This window comes from Geospiza fortis, unplaced genomic scaffold, assembly GCF_000277835.1.
Source record: "Geospiza fortis unplaced genomic scaffold, GeoFor_1.0 scaffold84, whole genome shotgun sequence".
In the NCBI taxonomy this organism is placed as follows: Eukaryota; Metazoa; Chordata; class Aves; order Passeriformes; family Thraupidae; genus Geospiza; species Geospiza fortis.
This window is the reverse complement of record NW_005054363.1, coordinates 2,633,727-2,655,785: the sequence shown is the minus strand read 5'-3', so window position 1 is coordinate 2,655,785 and position 22,059 is coordinate 2,633,727. Positions and strand designations below refer to the sequence as shown.

General features: G+C 40.1%; 1 protein-coding gene across 1 annotated transcript in view; it reads right to left on the bottom strand.

The window, feature by feature from the left end:
• Nucleotides 1-20,171, bottom strand: part of CLYBL (citrate lyase beta like) — a gene marked incomplete at its 5' end in the record, with an annotated part of 132,038 nt that extends 111,867 nt beyond the window's left edge. The window contains one exon of the mRNA XM_031059560.1: nucleotides 20,101-20,171. Coding sequence (XP_030915420.1) covers nucleotides 20,101-20,171 — 71 coding nt within the window. The remainder of the gene's footprint in view (nucleotides 1-20,100) is intronic.
• Between the last annotated feature and the right edge of the window lie 1,888 nt (nucleotides 20,172-22,059).

Here is a 22,059-nt window from a genome sequence, read left to right as displayed (position 1 = left end):
AGTATAAGTACTTCTAACAGGGAACAAGTTATCTGTGATTCAGGCTATAGACATGAAAATAAGGTAATCTTCCTATTCTTTTGCAAATGTCCAGGAGAGAATATGTTTAACATTGTGTAATAACATCCGGACCAGGAGGGGGGTAGGTGGGAAGGGTGGGAAGAAGCAGGGATGATCTTGCCACACTGATGTAGTCATTAAAACTGAATCCAGCCCATGAAGAGAAAATGGGCACAAATAACCACACTCATAGGGATATTTGCCTGTTCTCATTTTTGTCAACATACAGGATGCTCACTGTGCCCTTGGGATTTGTAGGCATTAAAAAACATGATATGCTGCTTTTTGTTCATCCTTCCTTTCTAAGAATCATAGACCTATATGATGATTTTAAAATAAGGTAAATCTCAGGACTGGCTGATTGCAGAGAAAAGTTTGGAAATGTGGGAACCCCACAGTCCAAAGCCAGAATACTCTCAGCATGATTATTGCACATGCTGAAATCTTGTGAGTTTTAATGTTTCAGGTGCAAATTCATTGAAACCTCATTCACGGAGGAAATCAGAGACTCGAATGCTCCAGCAGACACAACACCAAAGCAACTGAGTGGGGTTACAGCATCAGGTAGAATTAATGCTCACTGCCACACACAGCTAACACAGACCTGCTTCTCAGCCATGCTCATCTCATGGGGCAGGTCTGGCCCACCTGTTGCAATAGTTCCACAATCAAACACCAATCCTGAAGGCAAGAGCCTATGGGCTGGGGAAAGAGCATCCTTCCAAGGGGTAGAAATGTCCAAGACAGCCCCACTGCCTCCTGCAGTAAGAAGGGACTTGGAAAAAGGAAGGGACTTGGAAAAAAGACACATTACACCTCCTTTGCCCTTAGCAAAGCCACTGACTTGGGATTAATATATCTGCTCTCTTTTTATGGGACTGAAATCAGTGGCTCCCAGGAAGTCATTGAAATTGGAGAAGTGACCACAGTAGTAGTGGGAGAGGCTTCAGAGGAAATATTTGCAACATCTAGGTTTGCCAACACTTAAAAGAGCTGCAGGTTTTCTCTCAGCCTCTTGTGCTTTTTCAACAAAAGGCCAATGCAGCTGGATGGAGGTGGTAAAAAGTCTTGCAATGGCTACAGGCTCACGAGGAAAAGAGCTTGTGGTTTACCCTACCCAGAGCAGGAAACCAGGAGCCCCAAACCCAGGGTTAGGTGTAAAACACACAAAAACAAAACTTCAGCTGTGGAGCAAGTTTCAGAAGAGGCCTCTCTCATGGCAAGTGTGGTCACTGGATAAAGGGAAAAGATGGCCCTGAGCCAGTTTGCATTGGTATCGTGTCCTGGATCAAACCATGGGCTGTCTGTTTGACAGGAAAAACAAGCAAGCTTCTAAAGAGTTAATCCTAAACAAAAGGTTTCAAGTGCTAGGGAAAAGTAGCCACTGGTTACCTAAGTGATTTAAAGTACTTCAGGATATCTACCCACATTAATCTTGCATGTATATCTGTCACATTCTTTAGAAATAATTCCCTACAAAAAGTTGTTAGGCTTGTCTCAGTAAGATAAAATGTTTTAAGCTTTTCAAAACCTGAAGTTTTTCTGTATGAGAGAAACATGAAAAAGGACTGTGCAGTTAAGTAGAATCCACCCACATAAACCAAACAGGTCTGCACCAAACGAATCGTGCTATAAACCTTGGAATTTTACAAGCAAGTTTTATATTAATTCTTTAGAAGCCCTTTGTGCTTATGGTTTCAGACAGAATATAAAAGTACCATATAAATATCAGCACAATATAGTAGGCAGCTGTTAGGTACTTTAACCATTCCCAATCAATTATAATAAACAGAGCAAGCACACTGAATCACATCAGAGTAGCATGCAGTAACCCTCTACCTCTGACTTCTCCTTCCTGCCATGTAAAATTAACCTTGCAATAAATTACTTGTTAAATGACAGAATCTGGAATGTTCTGGAATTTTTTTGGTAGGCTGGGATGGATAGAAAGACTAAAACCACTTTTTGAATAACAAACAACATTAATGGCAATAAGAGTCTCTCTTTTTTTCTTTTTTTTTTAAACCAGCTGCAAAAGAGCAGCAGAATAACCCCAACTATTCCATTCAAAGCGGAAGGGAACCCAAAATGTTGGCCCTAGAGAAGCACTGCAAGCATGGAAGCTTGCAAGCATGCCGAGCATGCATGCATGCACTGCATGCCTAGCATGCATGCACTGCAAGCATGCCTAGCAGATGAGATTTACTTAGTTGGCTTAAAATAGACAGAACATAAAGAAATGCAGCAATTAAGAGACTTGGGAGACACAAGGGGTGGCAGCAAGGCTTTCCCTCATGGCAGGGAAGGAGGCACAGCCTCTTGGAGTAGGCAGCACGTAAGGAAGGAAAAGTGGGAAGATAACCACATAGCTTGTCAGGAGGAAAGTCACTTCTGGAACTGATGGACAGGCAAAGAGCTCCTTAGGTGCAGACATCAGCTGTCTGTCTCCTTTGCTTTCTGTTTACACACCTTTAACCCCATGCACTTGGATGTGCCGCTTGCTTGGGATGGACACGCAGCTGAGCGTGTGGAAAACTCACACTCAAGAAGAACAAGAACCTCTTTTGTGTGTTTGCTAAACTGCTTCTATCCAAATACACAGCGCTATTCCAACACCCACAAAAAAATCTAAATTATGCAAGGCCACAGGCAATTCTCACCATGGCTGCTCCCACTTCCAGGCTGGATCTGGCTGTAGATATGGATGCTGATTAGTGGGGTCTGTGTCTGGACCACTCCTGGGTCAGGCACATTGTGGGTCCCACAGGCCTTGCTGAAATTGTACTTTTATTTACAGTATGCTGTGATATGTGAGGTAGAGAGGACAAAATCTGCTGTGTTTATTTACTATTTCTGCCCACACACACACACTTACAGCTGGTACATTTTTGGCACTTCAGTAGTCACATGTCTCCTAAAATTATATTCATTTGAATTTAAATACTGCCAGCCAGAGCAATTCTTAATAACTGACATTGTTTTCTATGCAATAGCTAATAGTTTTAAAACTCTCCTAAAATGAGAATTTTGCAAACTTTGTTTTCATGCTTCAAAACTCTTAATTAAAAAAAAAATCTTGGAGCTCAAACAACTGTGAGCCTGATGAGCAACTTATGGATCTATTACAACAATGTCAGATTAACCTATCACAAACTGGCAACAAAGACTATGTTTTTAATCTCACTTCATATTAATACTGCCATTTCATATTATCTGTATCATCAAATAAGTGTATTCAAAGTCTTGGAAATATTTTTACTTTCTGCAGTAAGACTTCCAGACATAGAAGTGATAACTGAATGTAGATATCATCTTGTACACTAGACTACCTTAGTCTTGGAAATAAGAAAAAAAAATCATGGAGAAAATATTTTCCTGCAGCTTTTCTCCCAGGCTGTGTTTTCTTTAGCGCTAGATTTTGGTTCCTAGCAAGAGTATGCTCCAGCAGAAGAGGAACCAGCAATGCACTGATATTTAAAGATCTAGAAACGAGACCTTTCAATGATCCAATTCAGCCTAGGAGAAGCTGAGGAAAATGCCTTTAGAAACCAAGGACAATACACAACACAACAGAGGGTAACAGAGGCAATGATGATCAGAGCACGTTTGGGCCCAGGCAATACAGTGACTGCTGAGCCCTGCATTTCCATTTCAATGTGACAGAGCCAGAACATGGTACTGTTTCCTAAAACACAAAATATGAGACAGAATTAAAAATTGTAAAGAATAAAATAATCCTCCTAGAGCACCTTCCCTAGTTTGTCAGCAAGTCTGTCCCCTCTCAATAAAGCAATAAAATGCAGTCTGCAAGGCTCCAAACCTTTGTAATGAAGAATTATTTCTGACATGGTGACTCATGATATAAACTTGGGACAAGCAGGCCATCCCAACAGATTTTACTGCTAACCACTTCCCACAGGCTTGTGTTCAATACTTGAAGTCAAGTCAGGATGGATGGATGTTAAAGATCATGTGATATGGCTCTCCCTTTATGTCTATTTACCCATTCTTTAAAATTTTGATATTTGCTTGAGTCACATCACTCTCAGGGACAGAGTTTACTGAATGTAGGAAATTAATAGCAGGGGATTGATGGAGAACTTGACCCTTTCCCCTGTGGCATCCTCCCAGAAGCCAGCAATATGGATGTCCCCTCCCCACAGGCATTTTTCTCACAACACAGCAAATACAATCAACATAAAACCTCATTTCATAAGGTGGCTGTAAAGGGAGAGCTACAATGGAAAGCCTTAAACAACCTGTGGTACTATTTCATTAGCATCTGAGCCATAATATAAAGCAACAATATATTTCCAAATGACAGTGTTTTAATAAAGTTATAAAGTTAAATAGAGAAATAAAAATCCGAGCTTTAATGAAACTCCCAAAAGGCAATGAAACACTCAAACCAGTGACAAATCATTCTAGAAGCAAGTAAACCTTCATCCAGCAGAGTTTACAGTTGAATTCTGGTAATACATGTGTTTTACAACATACCAATATCTATAGCTCTGATGTTTCCCATTTTTTCTGCCATTTTGCAGCAGAAGAATACCTACAACCCAAAATGCTGTCTCAACACACACAGCCAGCCTGTCACTGAAATTTTGAAGACAACATGACATAGATTCCACAGAGAATTTAAAACAGGGAGAAGCAGAATCAGTGGTTTCTAGTTTCCAGTTGCAAATAAAACTTTCTGGGAAAATTTACTTTAAAGCAGCTTTAAATGAAAATCTATATAATTAAGGGAAAGACCATTGCTTCAAACAGATTGACTGTCTTCAACAAATTTCTCTCTTTCTAGCTACTCAGATATGCTATATTTCCTAATTATCACCTTTTAAGGGCCATCTGGGCCCCATTCCTCACCATCAGGGGGCAATTCCATTTGCATTGTTCATAGGCTTAGTCATGATCAAGTAGTCTGGTGGTAAAGTTCATTAGAAATTAGAAGAAAAGCATTAAACCTCACACAGTAAACTAAGTAGCTGATACCTACATACCCACAGGAGAGATAAGCATTTAATACATATTCTCACACGACTTAACAAGTCTTGAATGAGTATTTTTTTCCAAACTGCTTAAATAATCATTTAGACTGATGCCTGACCAGGTATGTAATGAAAATTCAATTCAGTCTCTGCATACTTCAAAATACTTCTCAATTAAAGAGAAATGAATGATAAAATGATACTCTATTAAATAAAATCATAATCTGTTTACATCTGTAAGCCTGAAAAGTCTACCAAGCTAATGTAATGACACTTCTGTTTCTTCTGTTTTTCAGATGCTTGCTATGTATTGCAAAACAAAGGCAAGATTTTTCTAGTAATTGGATTTAACATGAAAATACAGATGCACTCTCATACACTGTGTTATTATAAAATTACAGAAACATCAGTTTGTACTAACCATATGAGAAGAGTTACTTTGTATTGTCAGGTAGCAAGAAATATCAATATACATTTCCCAACAGGTCAGTATAAACATGCATGGGTTAGCAGAGGAGGAAAAAGGAGCAAGCCCTTGGCCTTGTGCCTGGTTCCTATAATATAAGTCAGTATTTCATCATTATGGTCTCTTCAGAAGGTATGAAAATGGTATTTAAAAAACCCTCAAGAAAGGTCAGAGAATCTATTTCACATAAATGATGGACCCGTGGAAGTCAACGCTATGACTGCCAAATGCAGAGTCCTGTTTCAAAACAGAGGTGCTGCAAAACCCCTCTTTGACACAGAATTCTTGTCTCTGCATTTTGTGCTCTGGGTCATTTTATATCCTGTAGCCTGTAGCTTCTGGGATCTCTATGCCCATATAAGAGATGAATTACCATCACCTCTCTATGAAAAACCACCAGGGGAGATGCTGGTAAACTGCACTGAGACCCACACATTAAAAATTTGGGAATTAAGGACATATGGGCATTGCCTGCTATCTTTCAATGTTATTTTTTGTCAGCTTGACAAAAGCTGAAATGATGGTGTTAATGACAAAACACTTGATGCTATAAAATGTGATATGCTATAACTTGAACACTATAAATACACTTGCCCAGCTGCATAAAAATGGCAGTATTACTGAGGTAATGTGATGCATTATGCACATTTCACATTTTGGGGTGAAAATGCAAATTTCAGCATATCATTGGCTATCTCAAGAAGCTGTAGTCACATATTAATGGCTAGATTTATCTTTTTGAGTATTGTAGGCTGTTGTCATGTCAGTAAGAGATGAACTCAGGCCCCAAGATTCTGGAGTAATTGATTTTGATTTTTCAGTGCTTCCAGTGAAATCAATAAGCTAGCTATAAATTTATTTCCTGAACAACATTTTGTGACAATACACCTCATCAGGTATTCCACTCTTCTCTGGAATCTTGGAGGACTGCTCTCAGAAGCAACATCAGTGAGCTAATACTGCCCCAAGGAGCACGTCCCAGCCAGCAGCACTGGTAGACAACTCTGCTTCTTGATCAGGAGGCCATGGCAGGCCCAGGTAGGGATGTCATTAGAAGGCTGTCCAGATGGCTACTGAACCTTGCTGTGAAATGCAAGATTTGGAAGCTTTAAATCCTCCTTTCTGATTTTAGGAAAGATGTATAGAACAGCTGACTTCTTGCCTCACACTGCTGTCAATTAACTTCATCAGCGTTTAACAATTTGATTGTGTTGTGACCTTTTAGAGGGTGTTTTGATTTTGGACATATGAAAGCAAAGAAGATGTGCTGGTTCCAGGTACTTCATACTGGATAAATGTCAGCATGGACAAAGCTCACGTTTGAGGAGATGAATGGAGCTCTGATTGCCAGCTCCTCTTGACAATTTTTCTTCTTGTAAAGTAGCAGACAAAGAAAATATAACCTTGGCAGAAAAATTTGGAATTGTCTTTTGCTTACAGATTGTGATACTCTCATTTCTCAAGCATTGTTAATGCTATAGTGTATTATCATTTATTTCTAAATGGTCCTTGGTGCAGGACAACCCTGTGGATTTCTGAATGTACCTCCAGAGGGAAAAAAACAGCACTGCATGGAGCAATTTGATTTTATAATACGGACTCAAACTATGCACTTGCAAAACAAGAAGAGCTAAAAGGTTATTAATGAGAATAAACAATACCTCTGATTTCATGGGTTGCCTTTCCTAGAAAGAAACGTAGGACAGATTATCATGGTTAATGCAAAATAATACATACAGGTTCTTTACAGCATGAAACTTATTGCATCAGGGTTTGGAGCATAACCAGAAGCTCATATAAAATAACACATATGGAGATCTTTGGCAAACAAAACTAAAAATCTTAGTGCATAAACTGAAAGTAAAGCCATACCACTGGAAACTGGTGACAATGATTAAAATGTGGTGTCAGAGTTCCTTGAGATCTATCCAACACAAATCATCAGGACAATACTGGAATACCAGAATTTCAGTTAAATACTGGAATTTCCAGTTTAAAGTCTTGAAAATGTCTGTAATTTCCATAGAAAGACTTGTCTTCCTGGTCCATAGGTGAAATAACATGAAATAGAAAGCACTTTGCCCTCTTGGAGGTTCCCACCACCCTGATAGTTTGGGGAAAAACAAAAAAGGCAGTAACCCCCCCCCCCCCCCCCCCAGCTGCTCTGCGTTTGCTGAGGTTCAAAGACTAAATGAATGCTTACTCCGTAGAAATAATCAACAAATGTAGAGATATTTCAGAAAGAAATTGCATTAATCAGATCAGGCTTCTCTTCTGGATGTTTGCTTTGCCTGTCAGTACCTCTGGGAAGCACTGGTTCATCTTTCTCCTTGGACAGGAGCATGGCTGGGATGAGAAGTCCTCATCACCTGCCAGCACCATCGGTCACCGAGGGCTGATTTTGGCCCTGGGCTGAGAGAATGCAAAATATTTTCAGGTACCTCAAACAAATGCTTACAGCATGGCCAGTCAGCAGGTGATGAACTAGAGTTTGCAAAATGGATGTTGCCATTTCACATTAAAAATATAGGTAATTTGCCAGCTTCTTCCTACAGCTGTGCCTTTTACTAGAATAGCCTACACCTGCTTTTGAATATTCTTGTATTATTTTCACTGAACAGTAAAACTTCAGTAAAAATGCAAGCCTTGAGTGGAGCTATAAAGCCAGCAAATGCAGTAAAATGTCACTGCCATGTTACAGAATTGCTTTACTACTTAACACTGCACAAGGAGTGTGTTTTCATAGTTATGTTGAGTTTTAGCTACCTGGCTCCTACTGACTTTAATGGGAATCACACTGCTAAAACTCCATGCACCACTTTGTTACTTCAAAGTAATTTTTCAGTCCCCTGGAGAAGGTCATAGAAATATTAAAAACTAAAGCATTCTCCAAGGATCTCAGATTAAAGACTTGCATCAGACTTTATAAAAGTGATTGGTCAAATATATAATGTACTCTTAATGTTCTAGCTCCTGGTTTGTTTTCTTTAGAAAGAACCTTTGTGATGCTTTGCACAAAAGGCAATATAAAGCGTAAAGAACAGCTCAGTAAGGCATAACACGAAGACACACAGAAGAGTTACTTTCTACATTTTACAGAGGTAAAGAATTACTTATGTTTTTGAATATTATGAGCAAATTAAGGGCAATTCTTAATTAAGACATTGTTATAACTCTATACCATTCAATTGCAAACAATACTGTAACACAAATAGCTCTATTCCCTTTGACATGTTCCCTGTCCTTTTTTGTCCCCACAACTTACAATGTGGCTATGAAATCCCCTTCCCATATGTCTCTCCTAATGCAGGTTGACTTAACTGCTCTTTTAGACCCCAAAACACATCTGCTGTCCTCTGTAGTTAGTTTCTGGACATACCCATCCTTCTTTGTGCTTAGAGCTTTGACATCCTCACAACCCTGATAGGCTTGCCACATTGAAGGTAAACTGTATCTACACCATCAGCTGCACAGATAGGCAGTGAGTAAAAGCATTAGAAAAGATAATAAAGTAAACATGAATGCAAGAAACTTGTATTAAATTTACCTCCAGGTTACTGATGGCACAAGCAGCAACCAAGATCATAAACGAATTGTATGTTTGGTTGTGTTACCAAAAAAAAGTAATTTTATACAAAAAACAGTAATAAGATAACCTCAATCAAAACAAATGTAGTTAACAAAATGTAAACAACTTAGTCACAGAATCACAGAATCATTTAGGTTGGAAAAGACCTCTGAGATTATCAAGTCCAACCTTTGGCTGACCATCACCTTGTCAGCTAGACCATGGCACTAAGTGCCATGTTCAGTGATTTCTTGAGCACCTTCAGGAATGGTAACTCCACCACCCCCATGGGCAGTCCATGCCAATGTTTAACAACACTTTCTGTGAAGAAATTCCTCTTGATGTTCAACCTGAACCTCCCCTAGTGCAGCTTGAGGCCATTTTCTGTCATGGAGTCACTTGCTGCCTGGAAGAAGAGGTTGACCCCCACCTGGCTACACCCTCCTTCCAGGCAGCTGCAGAGGCTCCCCTGAGCCTCCTTTTCTCCAAGCCTAGCACCCTCAGATGCTCCTCACAGGGCTTACTCTCTAGTCTCTAGTCTTCTCTAGGTCTTTTCTTCATACTCAACATCTTGTTTAAATTGTAAAGCTGCAAAAGCAAAACTAGAAACAAATTTTTAAAAAAATCAAATGCACATTAAACTAAAAAAGAACATTTTAAGCGTGTAGCAAGTGCCTGCTATAGAGTGATGAAATACCTTCAGCCTTCTACCTGGAAGCAAACTGAGAAACTCACTAGCCATCCCACTTCTCCCAAAATACTACATCATTCATAAAGGCACAGTCAAGACACATGGAATAAACCCATATTTATTACCAGACAATCCCAGCTATAATCTTAAAAACACAAATCAAGATAAATATAAGCATGTGTAAATGCATAGACAAACATTGAAGTGGACAGGCATGCCCCTCTCACGCCTCCAAACTATCACATTTAAGGAGAAGCATACACATACATGTAATAGATTTCTGTAAAACTGGGATTATTTTTTGTGTTTCCATCATCCCTACATACAGTTGTCAAGTTACAGACCAATTAAGCTTCAGCTTAATTCTGACATAACCTTCTGCTAAAGTCTTGAACGCAAACCAAAGCACTAAGATGATGCAAAGCAAGTGTTACCATCTTAGCCAATTCACATGAAAAATGACTGTGGCAATATCATCACACTATAGGTATCCTAAAACAAAACAGGTCATGTTTTGCTTTTTTTTTGTCACAGGAAAGGCAAATTGATGCATAATTAACAATTGGCTGATGCAAATTCTTTTACATCTTTTAATTGGTGTTAATTAGATTAGAAGTAAATTTTCTTTTATCTCGCCATTCTAATGCGAACTAATCTTCTCAGCAGCATGTCAAAGTTTCCCTTTTAATTAAACTTTTCAGCTGGGAACTTCAGCAGCACTCAGGCAGCCAAAGATATAATCTAAGGCGTGAGAATTGTGCAGGGTTTTATGAATGGAACATCAAAAATTTAAAGCAATGATTAAAAAGGCTCAGTAGAATTTCAGAAATCTGAATTTTGTGGAGGTAACAGTGAACTTTTAAAACTGCTTCAAGAATGCACCAGCAGTACTCTCCAGCCACCCCTTCCACATTCAAATCCATCCTTTTACAAAGGAAAGCTAGCCCAAATGTATAACATCTTCTGTGAATTAACTTCCCCCTTTCATACTGCTTCCCCCGAAATATTGCAGCTCCTCTAAAATTGTTAACGTGCAGAATAAACCACAAAATACATTTAATATCTTTTATGGGAAGTTGACCTAAAATAAAATTTTATGCAGTTAAGGACTTTTGATAGTTCTTCATCCAACTTTTTTCTCTCTATGGGGCAATGGTGATTGAAACCTAATGTGGGCTGCACAAAAAGGCCATAAAATGTTTTACGCAGAAGTAAAACAGTAGCCATTAAGTTTTGCTATGATGTTTGAGTAGATATGCAGCATGAAAACATGATAAAAGAGCCATAAACTGATTGTGATCAAATGCAATTACAATGACTTCTCTCCAATGAATGACATGTACTAAATGCACTTACAGTTCCTTGCAAAATTACTTTGGGCAAAGGACCAAGAAAACACTATATCCTTTTTACGAACGGCAGCTTGCCAGGGAAATCGCAAACACACAAGCTTTAATATCTATGACCAAAAAGCACTTGGGAACTCATTAGCAAAAGGTTTAAAAGACTCACTTGTGAAAGACAGCTTTTTTTTTTTTTGTGATCAGAGCAGCATCCTGGAGAGTCCAGCATTTGGGGTGTTGGGAAGAGGTGCTCCCAGAGAAAGGAGAAAGGAGCCCCAGGCAGAGTAGGTACCCTTTTTCCTCACCATCTTTTGTTCCCATGACAAAAATATGCTCTGGAAAAAAGCGAATTGTTTTGCAGTTTTTTCCCATTAAAGTTTTATACCATGCCCTGACAGAGGACTGGTGAAAATGGCATCATAGCCTAACAAAGATTTTGATAGGAATATTGTCCTTCAGCATTGAATAACTAAGATAGAAACTGACAGATTTGAAATAAGATGAATCCAATGACTCTTAACTGTGAGAGTGGTGCTGCAGTGGCACAGATTGCCCAGAGAAGCTGTGGATGCCCCATCCCTGGAAGTGTTCAGGACCTGGTCCAGCAGACAGTGTCCCTACTCACAGCAGGGGGGTTGGAACTAGATGGAACTAAGGTTCCTTCCAACACAAACCATTCTGTGAAGTGGGCTCTTTTTTGAAGGTGAATAGGAACCAAGGTCTTGGGAGCTTCATCTCTTTTATTGTGTTTTGAAATTTTGATTAGATAACCTGATTTAACTTTTACTTCTCCAAAGGACTTCTATATTTTGAGCAGTCAGATCAAACCTCTGGATTTCCTGAGGAGTACACACCAAGGAGGAGACACACTCAGGCATTTGGAGTGTCAGAAGGTGGTGAGCAATGCCAGGTCACTCTGAGGCTAACAAGATTTAAGGAAGATGGTGTAGAGATATTCCGAGTTATCTCTGTGTCGAAACCAAACATCCAATATTAATGTGTCAACAGCAGTCATTTCCTTCAGAGTGAAATTGTCATGAAGTATTTTGAAAAATGCACACCTTGGTAGCACTTTTTCTATAGTACAATAATTTTCTATATGTACCTGCAAATAAAGGGAATGGAAATCAGGACTTTCCCATGGAACTTAAGGCATTTTTCTTTATACAGGAAGGACAAAATAGGGTTGAAGCTAGAGATGTAAATTGACCTGTGTTTCTATTAAATAAAAAAGGCCAAAAAAATTCACAAACCTATCCCTTCCATTGTCTAAGAAACTCCATATATTACATTTTAGGGGCACTAGAAAGTGCAGAAGTGACTGCTTGGTACAGGCACTTAGTAGGCTACTGAAACTTAGGTACCCAGGAGCAACATGAGTAGAGAACTGAACCTTCTGAGTGAAGAATAAGTTCCCACCATACCACTGGGATTAGTTTAATGGAAATTTAAAATTTAATTAATTTGATTTGATTTCATTAATTTGATGTTATTTATAGCTTATAGAATTGCTATGAAGTTGTATTATTTATAAAAATAAAAAAATATAAAAAAAGGAATAATAACCAGAATTATTCTAATTTAGTACTAATTATGCAGAGCAGATTTTTTTAGAGTGGTGTTAGGTTAAGGGCTTATCTGTCCATTTTATATAAACTATAACTTACATTAAAATTTATCCAAATATTTCAATGTTATAGAAGGTGTCTTTGTAAGCACCTCTCAGTACACTGCACGGTACAAACCAGAAAGGACCAAAATAAATCCCTTCTAACCCTTAGCCTGTCTGAAAAATGTCATGCTAGATACCCATATCACCAGTAAGAGAGTGAGGAAACACACAGTAACTTGAACTCCTTGCCCAGAAAGCCAATAAATTTCTCCTCCTAAAAACCAGAGCCTGCTCAGCCTTCTCCTGCCTTATTAAATCATAAACCACCAAAAAAAAAAAAGAAAAAAAGAAATCAAAGCATTGCTGCAACTTCATATAATTACTATAAGACCTCCTAGAATGTGTTAGAAGATGGAAGGAAAATTTGGACATGAAAGAGGGGAAGTTCACTGCTCCAGAAGCAATGTTATGATGCAGCACAGGGCTTTGGTGGTGAGGAAGCTCCCTCCTCCAAAGAGCTTTCTTTTTTTAATCCTATACATTGGCTTTTTAATATTAATTGTCAATTTTGCAGCAGTGACACCAGTCAGTAATTACTAACGGTAATTAAATTCAACTGGAATGTAACAAGGGAGATGTCTATGAACAAAAGCCTACAGCAGCAGTTAAATAGCAGAAGCTACAGTATCAAATTGGGAACATTCAGACTGACGACACTCTCACTCTCCTTTTAAAGAGTATTGATTTGGTGAGGAGCAGTTCCTTTTCTAGGTTTTTGAGAAGAGCCCAAATTCATCACTGCTAAACTTCTACACCCTAAAGAAGTGCCAATTGCTCTTGAGCATGAAGCAGCCCTCAGCAGTGATGCGCACGATGGGTAAGACACAAAACAGCAGCGTGAACAGTTTAGACTGTGCAAGTGTAAAGACTGTGTGAAGAAGAAGTGACACAGCCTGACTCTGACCAGTGTCCCCCAGCATGGAAATAGTTGGACGTTTGCTTTGCCAGTGTTTAACATACCACAAGCACCACAATTCCTTCACAAAGGATGGAAGTCGTAGAAACTCTGGTTGACTTAAGGCTGGAGAAAGCTCCCACTTCTCTAGTTTTTTTGAAGCTGCACTTCCACCTGCACCAAAACCCACACAGCCAAATCAACAATATACAGTAACATCCAAGAATAACCTTCTGGTTATTCTGGTGGTTGCCTAATGGTGCTCAGTCAAAGGGCACAGGTTCAAGAATTTTGACAGGCTACACTGATGTTCTGCTGTGAAGCTGGAGTGGCATGGACCATGCAGCATCAGCTCTTCCCTCATTTCTAAAATTGAACAATTGATGGCAGCCTGCTGCAAGCACGAAAATTAATGCAAGTGTTGGACTTGCAAATAATATTTAAACTCCTCCAGAAAAATAGCCACTTAAAAAAAATCCCAAACAAAACCCTCTGGAGCAAGGCCTGCTTCTTGAAAACTCTTCAGCTTTCTCTTGCTAAATACTTGGCCATTATAGTCTTGGCCATGCCTCTAATGTCTGGAGTTAAAATCCTGAAAAAATAATGTTGGCATGTGTCAGGCAACAAAAAATTCCCTTTTGATGGGAAATAGAAGATTTGGTGAGACTGAAAACTTCCATGCAATAGTGACAATTCCCTAGAGAAGCTGTAAAATGTCCAGGTGAACAAAAACTCCATTTTACTTACAGAAACTTCTTGCTAAGCTGCTGCCATGGGAGGATGATACAAGGAGCACCGTTCTGCTACCTCCAACATAAAGTATCTGCTGGGTGCTGCTCGCCACCCACTCAGCCCTCACCAAACTACCTGCTCCAAAACGAAATGATCTTTGGCACACACAAGTAAATTGCTGCAGCACAGACATATCTGGACAGTAATTAATCACTCTGAATGCTCAATGTGTTTGGATATAAAATTAAGAAAGTCGGGTTGTTAAAAAATGACAGATTTAAGCACCATCTGGGCTCTGTGGCCACAGTGGCGCGAATTCCAAAGGAAGGCTTAACAGTGCATGATCCGAGAATCCCATCTGTCTCAGCTGAAATGAAACAAATAAATAAATAAACCAACAGCCTCATTTACAAGGTTTTCTCAAGTTTCCAATCTAAAAATAATCTTGAAGTAGGAAAGAATACAGACTTGAAAGTATTACATCTTCAAAACGCATCTCATACCTTTTACATACATTATTAAAGTATTATACCTCTAGGAAAAAATCTCTAGAGAAGCATACCTATATAGATCACACATTGTGAGACAGCATTCCTACCATGAGTGTGTTTTCATAGAAATAAAGGTATAGTAAAGAATTTATGTGATAGGACTCTTCCATTGATTGGGAAAGACAAAGTGCCATTCTGGCACCCACAACCTCCTTCCTTTCCTAAGCCATGGCTCACCTGGACCTGCCCCATGGCAGATCTGCCTGAGGATGAAATGCAGCCTCCTCAGTTGCACCTCACTCTGGCCACCTCGCTGCAAGGGCAGAAGCCATGCAAAACAAGAAGTCACCTGCAACTAGTTAACCTGCAGGATGTCTTCAGTAAAATTTGCCTGGCACAGGAAAGGTAAATAAGTCATCCAGGACAGGTGAACACTGAATGTGAACACAACTATTTGCGTCAGAAAAGCTTAGCCAGGTAGATTTAAGTATAGAGGTGAGGAATATTCTAGTGAAGGTCCTGGGAGTCTGGTCCAACTGCCTCCCTCCACTCAGCTGAGCACCAGGCAACGATTGAATGGACAAGGTCTGGTTCTCAAGCACTGTTGTGCCCCAGTGCTCAGGACAGTGCTCTCTGTGTCACAGTGCCTCTTTTGATCTGCAGGAAAGATGGAACATTCCATCCTCGGCAGCTTCTGCCCTTAGCACATACCTTGACCCCCACACTGGCTCAACCTGTGTGGAGCTCACCCAAAGGAAGAAAAAGCCCAAAATTGGCAGCCATCAAAGCCATACCCTCTCCTCCTGCCCCAAAGCCACATGCTCACTTTTCCTACTATTAAGGGCAAAGGAAAGATTTCTGGGGACACCTATGGGTCTTTTCTGAGGTCTTAGGGAAAGGGCTTCTCCAAGGGAGATCAACAAGTGACCACCACGTCTCTTGCATAGCCACTTTTTACTAAAACAGAGTCCTTCTTCCCATCCTGCTTACTCCAACAGCTGCAAGAGGCTCCCCAGACATATCGGCAGGAAATATGACCAAAAGGTACTAGTTAGTAGTTTTACACTTCAATAAAAGATAGCATCATGCTGTATAATATTTTAGCTTCTTTCAAACAGAGACATTTGTGTAAGGGCTAAATCCTGGAAAGATTTTTTCAGTATCTTGATTTTACCTTCAGTAGATCTTTTTGCACTTGTAATATGGAATATGTGGGTACATTCTTCTGGATCAAGAATGTAGCACTTCTTTGACCCTGTTCTTATGGTGTAATTTGCAGTGTACAATCTTGTATGAGAATTATTTGGACCCAAATGGGCAAGCAAATGGATAATATGTTCTGTCATTTTAAATTGCTTTTAAATAAGTGGCACTAAATTTGCTTGTTCTTTCCTTTAAAAAAAATTTATGTCGTTTGTAGGGGTCTCCTTTCAGTGAGCTTGTGCAAACTCCTGTGGGCATCATTGACAGCTCATCAAGATGACAATACAGACAAAGAGTTTCCACATAGCTCCATATACAAAACTTCCACACATTAAAAGTTAACAAACTGTACTATATTCCTCAAAATAGGAATTTGCTACAAATTATAAAGAATAGAAATAAGAAGGGGGAAATGTGGCTATTCTTAAATCTTCTTTCAGGAGATTTTTAGCAGGAAGATGATCTCTCTATAACTAGAGAAATTAAGGAACCTGGAAAAATCACGCATGAGACCAAGCTTCTGTACAACAAAATGACACCAGGGCTGATGCTGGCAAGTGGCAGGCAGCAGCCACCAGTCTGTGGAAGTCACTCCACGGGAAGGTCTCAGCACCTCTGATATTTGGGTTTGGTGCCCCGTGAAGGTGAGCCAGCAAGGGCTGCCCTGCTACTCTGCACTGCTCCACTGCTGTCGGTCTGCTACTAAAATAAATGAGATTTACCCCCACAATGACAGAAGCACAGTAGCTGATGGGCAGGCAATGCCCCAGGGGTGGGGATGGCCGATGCCAAGCGCAGCACCTGTGTGCAGAGGGTGACCTGCAGAGCTCACCCAGGCATTCCTAAGCACCTTTCCTGGGAGCACTGCTCCTCTAAGACACCTTGACATGCCCAGATTTTGGAAAATCACAAAAAGCACAAAGTACTAATGCCATTTTTGAATGCACCATTTAAATCAACAACAAATATTTTCTCAATAAACACTGTTAATAAATTTCCTAAGGAGTCAGACAAAAGACGTGTTTGTTCTCTCAGCACATGTTGCATAAAAATGAATCTGCTTCCCAAAAATGGTCATTCATTTTTTTCTATAAGTAAACTAGCACATACTTATAAATTTTTGTTTGTTCATAAGTTTCATCAGCTTCACCAACTTTAAAATAAGATGAAAATTCATCTTCTTTCTGTAGATTTTTGATGTAAAACCCTTGGAGTGCAAAAATAGGCACATAGCAGTTCAGATAAGCGGAAAGAAAATATTATATTCTATATATTCTCATAGTACTGTATGGCCTATTAAATATAATATTTTTACAATACAGTAAATTAAGCTATACTACTAATAAGATATATTTTTTCTCTATAATTTAGTCTTTATCATTCTGGTTCTTTCCATATTAAGACCATATACTGGGTTTTATAAGTGCAAAACTGGTACAAGTTTCCCCATGAGAGAGTTTTTGTACTGGTTAGTTAAGAAAACAGTGAACTCAGTCCTCGTCACTGCACACCTTCTCAAGGACACAATCTGCAGAAAGGGTAAACATTTTCATGTGTTGTGGTAGTCAAGCCATGCTTGGTGTGCACCAGAGTGGAATCAAATGGCCCACAGGCTACCAATCCACTTGCATTGCATTCGGTATCATCTCCTCTGTTTACAGAACAGCTGTGTAAACTGAAGGGCACGGAAGGGAGGGCAGCAGGGATTTAGGCTGGGGTTTGAGGGTGAACACACACAAGAGAGGAAAGAGACAAGTAGGGCCAGGCAGTCCAGCTGCAGCTGCGACACTGGACACCAAGCATCCCTTTGCTACCACATGGAAAGCAAAAGCAGAGCACCTGGATCTATGGGATGCACAAGGGGACACAGTGGGAGCCAGCACTGGGAAGCCCAAGGACAGCAGGAGAAGAGCATAGTCCAGCTTGGCCAAATTACTTCAGAGAGGGCACAGTATGAGGGGCTGACAGAGACAAAACTAGTGCTCCAGACAGCAGCCTTTGGACACTGAGACTGCCTGCTTTGGGGCACCACAGAGGGCAGATGCATCTCCAGCTCCCTGTCCAGTGGGCAGCTGCGAGGCCAGGGAGCCAAGTGGGGTGGGAACTGTAAATACTTGGAGATTCTTGGAGGAAATGAGTAAAAATATAATTACCATAAAGGAAAACACTAAAGACTTCCCTATAAATTTTCTATGCAAATTAACCCAAGGTAATTCTAGACACATGAAAAAATTTAGATCGTCTTAAATGTTCGCTCTGCACTGAATGCTGAAATTGGCTGGGCGACACTTCTGAAGAGTTCTACTGTAAAAAAGTAAAAACTCAAGCAAGTAACAGGTAAAACAAAAGTCTTTTCTTAGCGCTGAGCCCAAATGATGGTGAAATCGAGTTAAACAACAGCATGTGTTGGTGCTAATTTCCACTCTCAGAGGCAAATTATTTCTGAAAGTCCCCAAACTCGCTGTAATTACCCAGCCGATGTTGGCTGCCTCAGACCACGCACGGCACCATTTCAGCGACGAACCCTTACAGAAGAGGAAAAGCCACCGAAGTTATATGAAGATTAATAGAAATCTGAACCGCGCTACATCTAAAATAAACAAAAGCTTTTGTAGCCGCGCTGAAAGGCCCATAAAAGTAAACTACAACCTCGGCAAAGCCTTTTAAACTGACAAAACCGGACGGCAGAGGTCAGAGAGGCAGGCGGGTCAGCAGAGCCCTGCCCGCAGGTTTGGGGGTCGCTCCGTCTCCCCGCTCGCTGCCTCGCTCGCTCGCATGGGGGCCTCGCCGGGGCCTCGCAGAAAGCCCACCGCCGCTCCTCCTCCGCCGGAGCAGGAACACTTGAACTGCCCTTCTGTCTCAACAAAACTTTAGTTTGCTGATTGGGCACGAAACAAAAGAAAGACAGCGGGACGCGATTTATAAGGGGGCAGGGTAGGCTGACATGCTATTGTACTCCTGAGGTATCCACAAGCTGTTAATTCCATTTTAACATTGTTAATAAGACTGTTAACACATCTGACTTTGTTTAGAGACTTTGAAAACATCAACAAATTGAAGGAAAAAACCAAAACAAAACAAAACAAAAATCAAGAACCCCACCGGCGCTAGAAGTAAAATATGATCTTTTCAAACAGCATCAAGCATCCAAATGTGACGCTTCTGCCTGTCCGGAGCTGGCAACGAGGAGGAGATGTATCAGGGAGGCTCAGGGACGTGCATCCACATATTCTTCATCCTCTCGTTAGACTATTTAGCTATTCACATTCTCCAGATTAAATTTAAAGGACTCGTTTCCAACACCACTGCCGTTTTGAGAAGGAGAGGGAATAAACCTGGACTCCCCCCTCCACGCACACCTCCTCTCCCTCGCTCGCACTTGCACGCAGGCAAATGTGCAGATTTAATCAGTGTGGAATGTTTTAAATGAATAATTGGGTCTGACAGATTTATTGCAGTTAATTTTGCAATAGAATGGAAAAATGTTTGGATCTCAGCCTTTAAAGTATTAGGAAAACAATTAATCCATCACATAACGGAAATTCCTGTATTACACCCTCATGTCCAATTAAATAATGTCAAGTAATCTTACATTGTAAAATGTTGAAAATTGAAGCTCAAATCATTGAGTGAGATATGGTTTAATTTTTAAAAGAAACTTGAAACAAAAACCACATCAAATTAAGATCAGATGCTTCGAAAAAACGTTTTTTGGGGTTGTTTTATTTGGAGGAGGAGATGTTTTTAAATGTAAAAGAAAAAAAAAACCAGCCTTACTAAAAAAACCCATTAATTTCTCTTTTTCTCTCCAGTTTTTGCATCAGGAACCCTGCCTTAGCAAGGCAATCTAAAAGCAAATCAAAAGCTTTAGGATGAAGTCTGCGACAGCATTTTAAAAGACCGCATTCTTTTAAAGAACTTTAAAAGGAGATAACCAGCACTTCTCCTTTCCTGCAGGCAGAGGGGCTGATTCCCGGGTACTTACTCAGACACAACTCTCCGAGACTTCAAGCCGTGTTTCGCTTGAATAACGTCCCGTAGGATCGAGTCCTCAGTTTAGGACCGACTGACAGCAAACTTCTGAGCCTGAAAGTAAGCGGGATTCGTTTGTTTTTGTTTACAGCTCAAAGCTGCTAATGCTGTAAAATTGTTTAATGTCACACTCCATCTCCTTTTTATTAAAAGTAAGGTAAGAGGGGAAAAAAAAAGCGCCTACAAATCAAAGAACTTCTCCAGAATAACAAAACCACCGACTTACAAATGTCTTGCCTGCCCCTGAAATTTGAAACTTGGCAAATTCATCTCATTCGGCTGCTGTACAAAAGGTCCCTGAAGCGTGTTACAGTAGGGACCCGCGAGCTTCTCAAATACTTTGGCTGTGTCTAAACTAGGGGATACGGGGCTGCGGTTTCAGGGTTCCCTCAGCTAGAACGAAATGAAAGCGGGTGGTGAAAGTTTAATATCGCGGAAGTTTAAGGGGAATACGTCCGGCTGTTTTTACAGGGGGATTTCCGACGGTCCTGTGGCAGGCGAGTTAGGGAGCGCGGGGACAAAAAGGGATTGGAGCACGTGTCGCTACAGAAAGGCAGAAAAAAAGAAAAGAAAAAGAAAAAAAAGTTGGAGGCACAGAAGAAGGAGTAAATATAAAACACAAGGAAATATCCTTCTAGTATGTCAACGGCAAAAAATAACAAACTGAAATCTCAGGTCGCATTTAAGGGCAATAAATACTGTAATGACTTGCTGGCACCTTCGCTAAGGCACTGTCGGCATGGCTGGACAGAAGAAATTGGGGATTACACTGAATGAAAGAAGTGTAAGACTTGGCCACCACCGTTCAATTTGTTTTTCCAAATACAACACGCTTCTTATTTTGCTGGTTTCTTACAATCTTGACGTTCTGGATACCCACATTGCCACCCAACTATTTCTGTTGCCATAACAACATCAGAAATTTGTTCCTCGATGTCCTTTTTAATAAAATAATTTTGGGATTTGGGAACTTTCAAAGACGGGACAGTTTCCCAATTTAGGCAGCTCACACCTTTCTCACAAAGAACCTATTTGTTTCTGTTTCCCTAAAAAAAAAAAAAAAAAAAAAGTAATTTGAAAGCGATGGCCCCTCCTTCCCCCCCGACTTTGGAAACAGGCCTGTTGCTATAAACAGTTTTTCTGGGGGACTCAGATTTTCAAGAAACAGGCAACCTACAGCAGCCAGGGGACCACCTCCTAAGGCTTACAGAAAGGAAAGAAGTACTGTACATGCAGCCCAGCGTCTGAAATAACAGCCAAGTTTTCACCATCTATCCACAGGATGAGTTTTAAGATCTTCAAAAATAAAATATACAAACAAAAATTAATAAGGAAGTGTAATAACACTGTGTATTTTGTAGGCTGCCATTCAGGAATTTAGGAGATCCTCATCCCTCTCTCAAGGCAACTAGAGCTCCCTTCGAGAGCTACCCCTTGGCATGGTATTTTGGTTTGGTTTTTTTTTTTTTTTTTTTGCTTTCTCAGATCAGCTCAAAATGAGTGGAATAAGAAAAATAAAACCAAAACCAAAGACCACCAAACAACCCCTGGCTCTTTACCATTAAATAAATTGGATTCCCAGCACAAACAGCTAAACAATGGCCAAGAGGATGTGACTAACAAACGCCGAGGGAAGAGTCAAGCTGCCCTCTTTTGCATATGCAGCCAAACAGAAGCCACTGGGGTTGGGATTCTTTCCCTTCCTATTTAACATATCTGCGCATTTCAATAAATTGAGATGAACAATGCCCGGCTTTCAAAAGTTGCAAATTACTGGGAATACATTGCAAAACGTGAATAACCCATAACATAGGAAGATGTTTAAAAGTATTTTTCTTTTGTTTTTGTTTCGTTTTTTTTTTTTTTTTTTTTTTGTTTGGTTTTTTTTTGTTTTTTTTTTACGGTTTTTTTG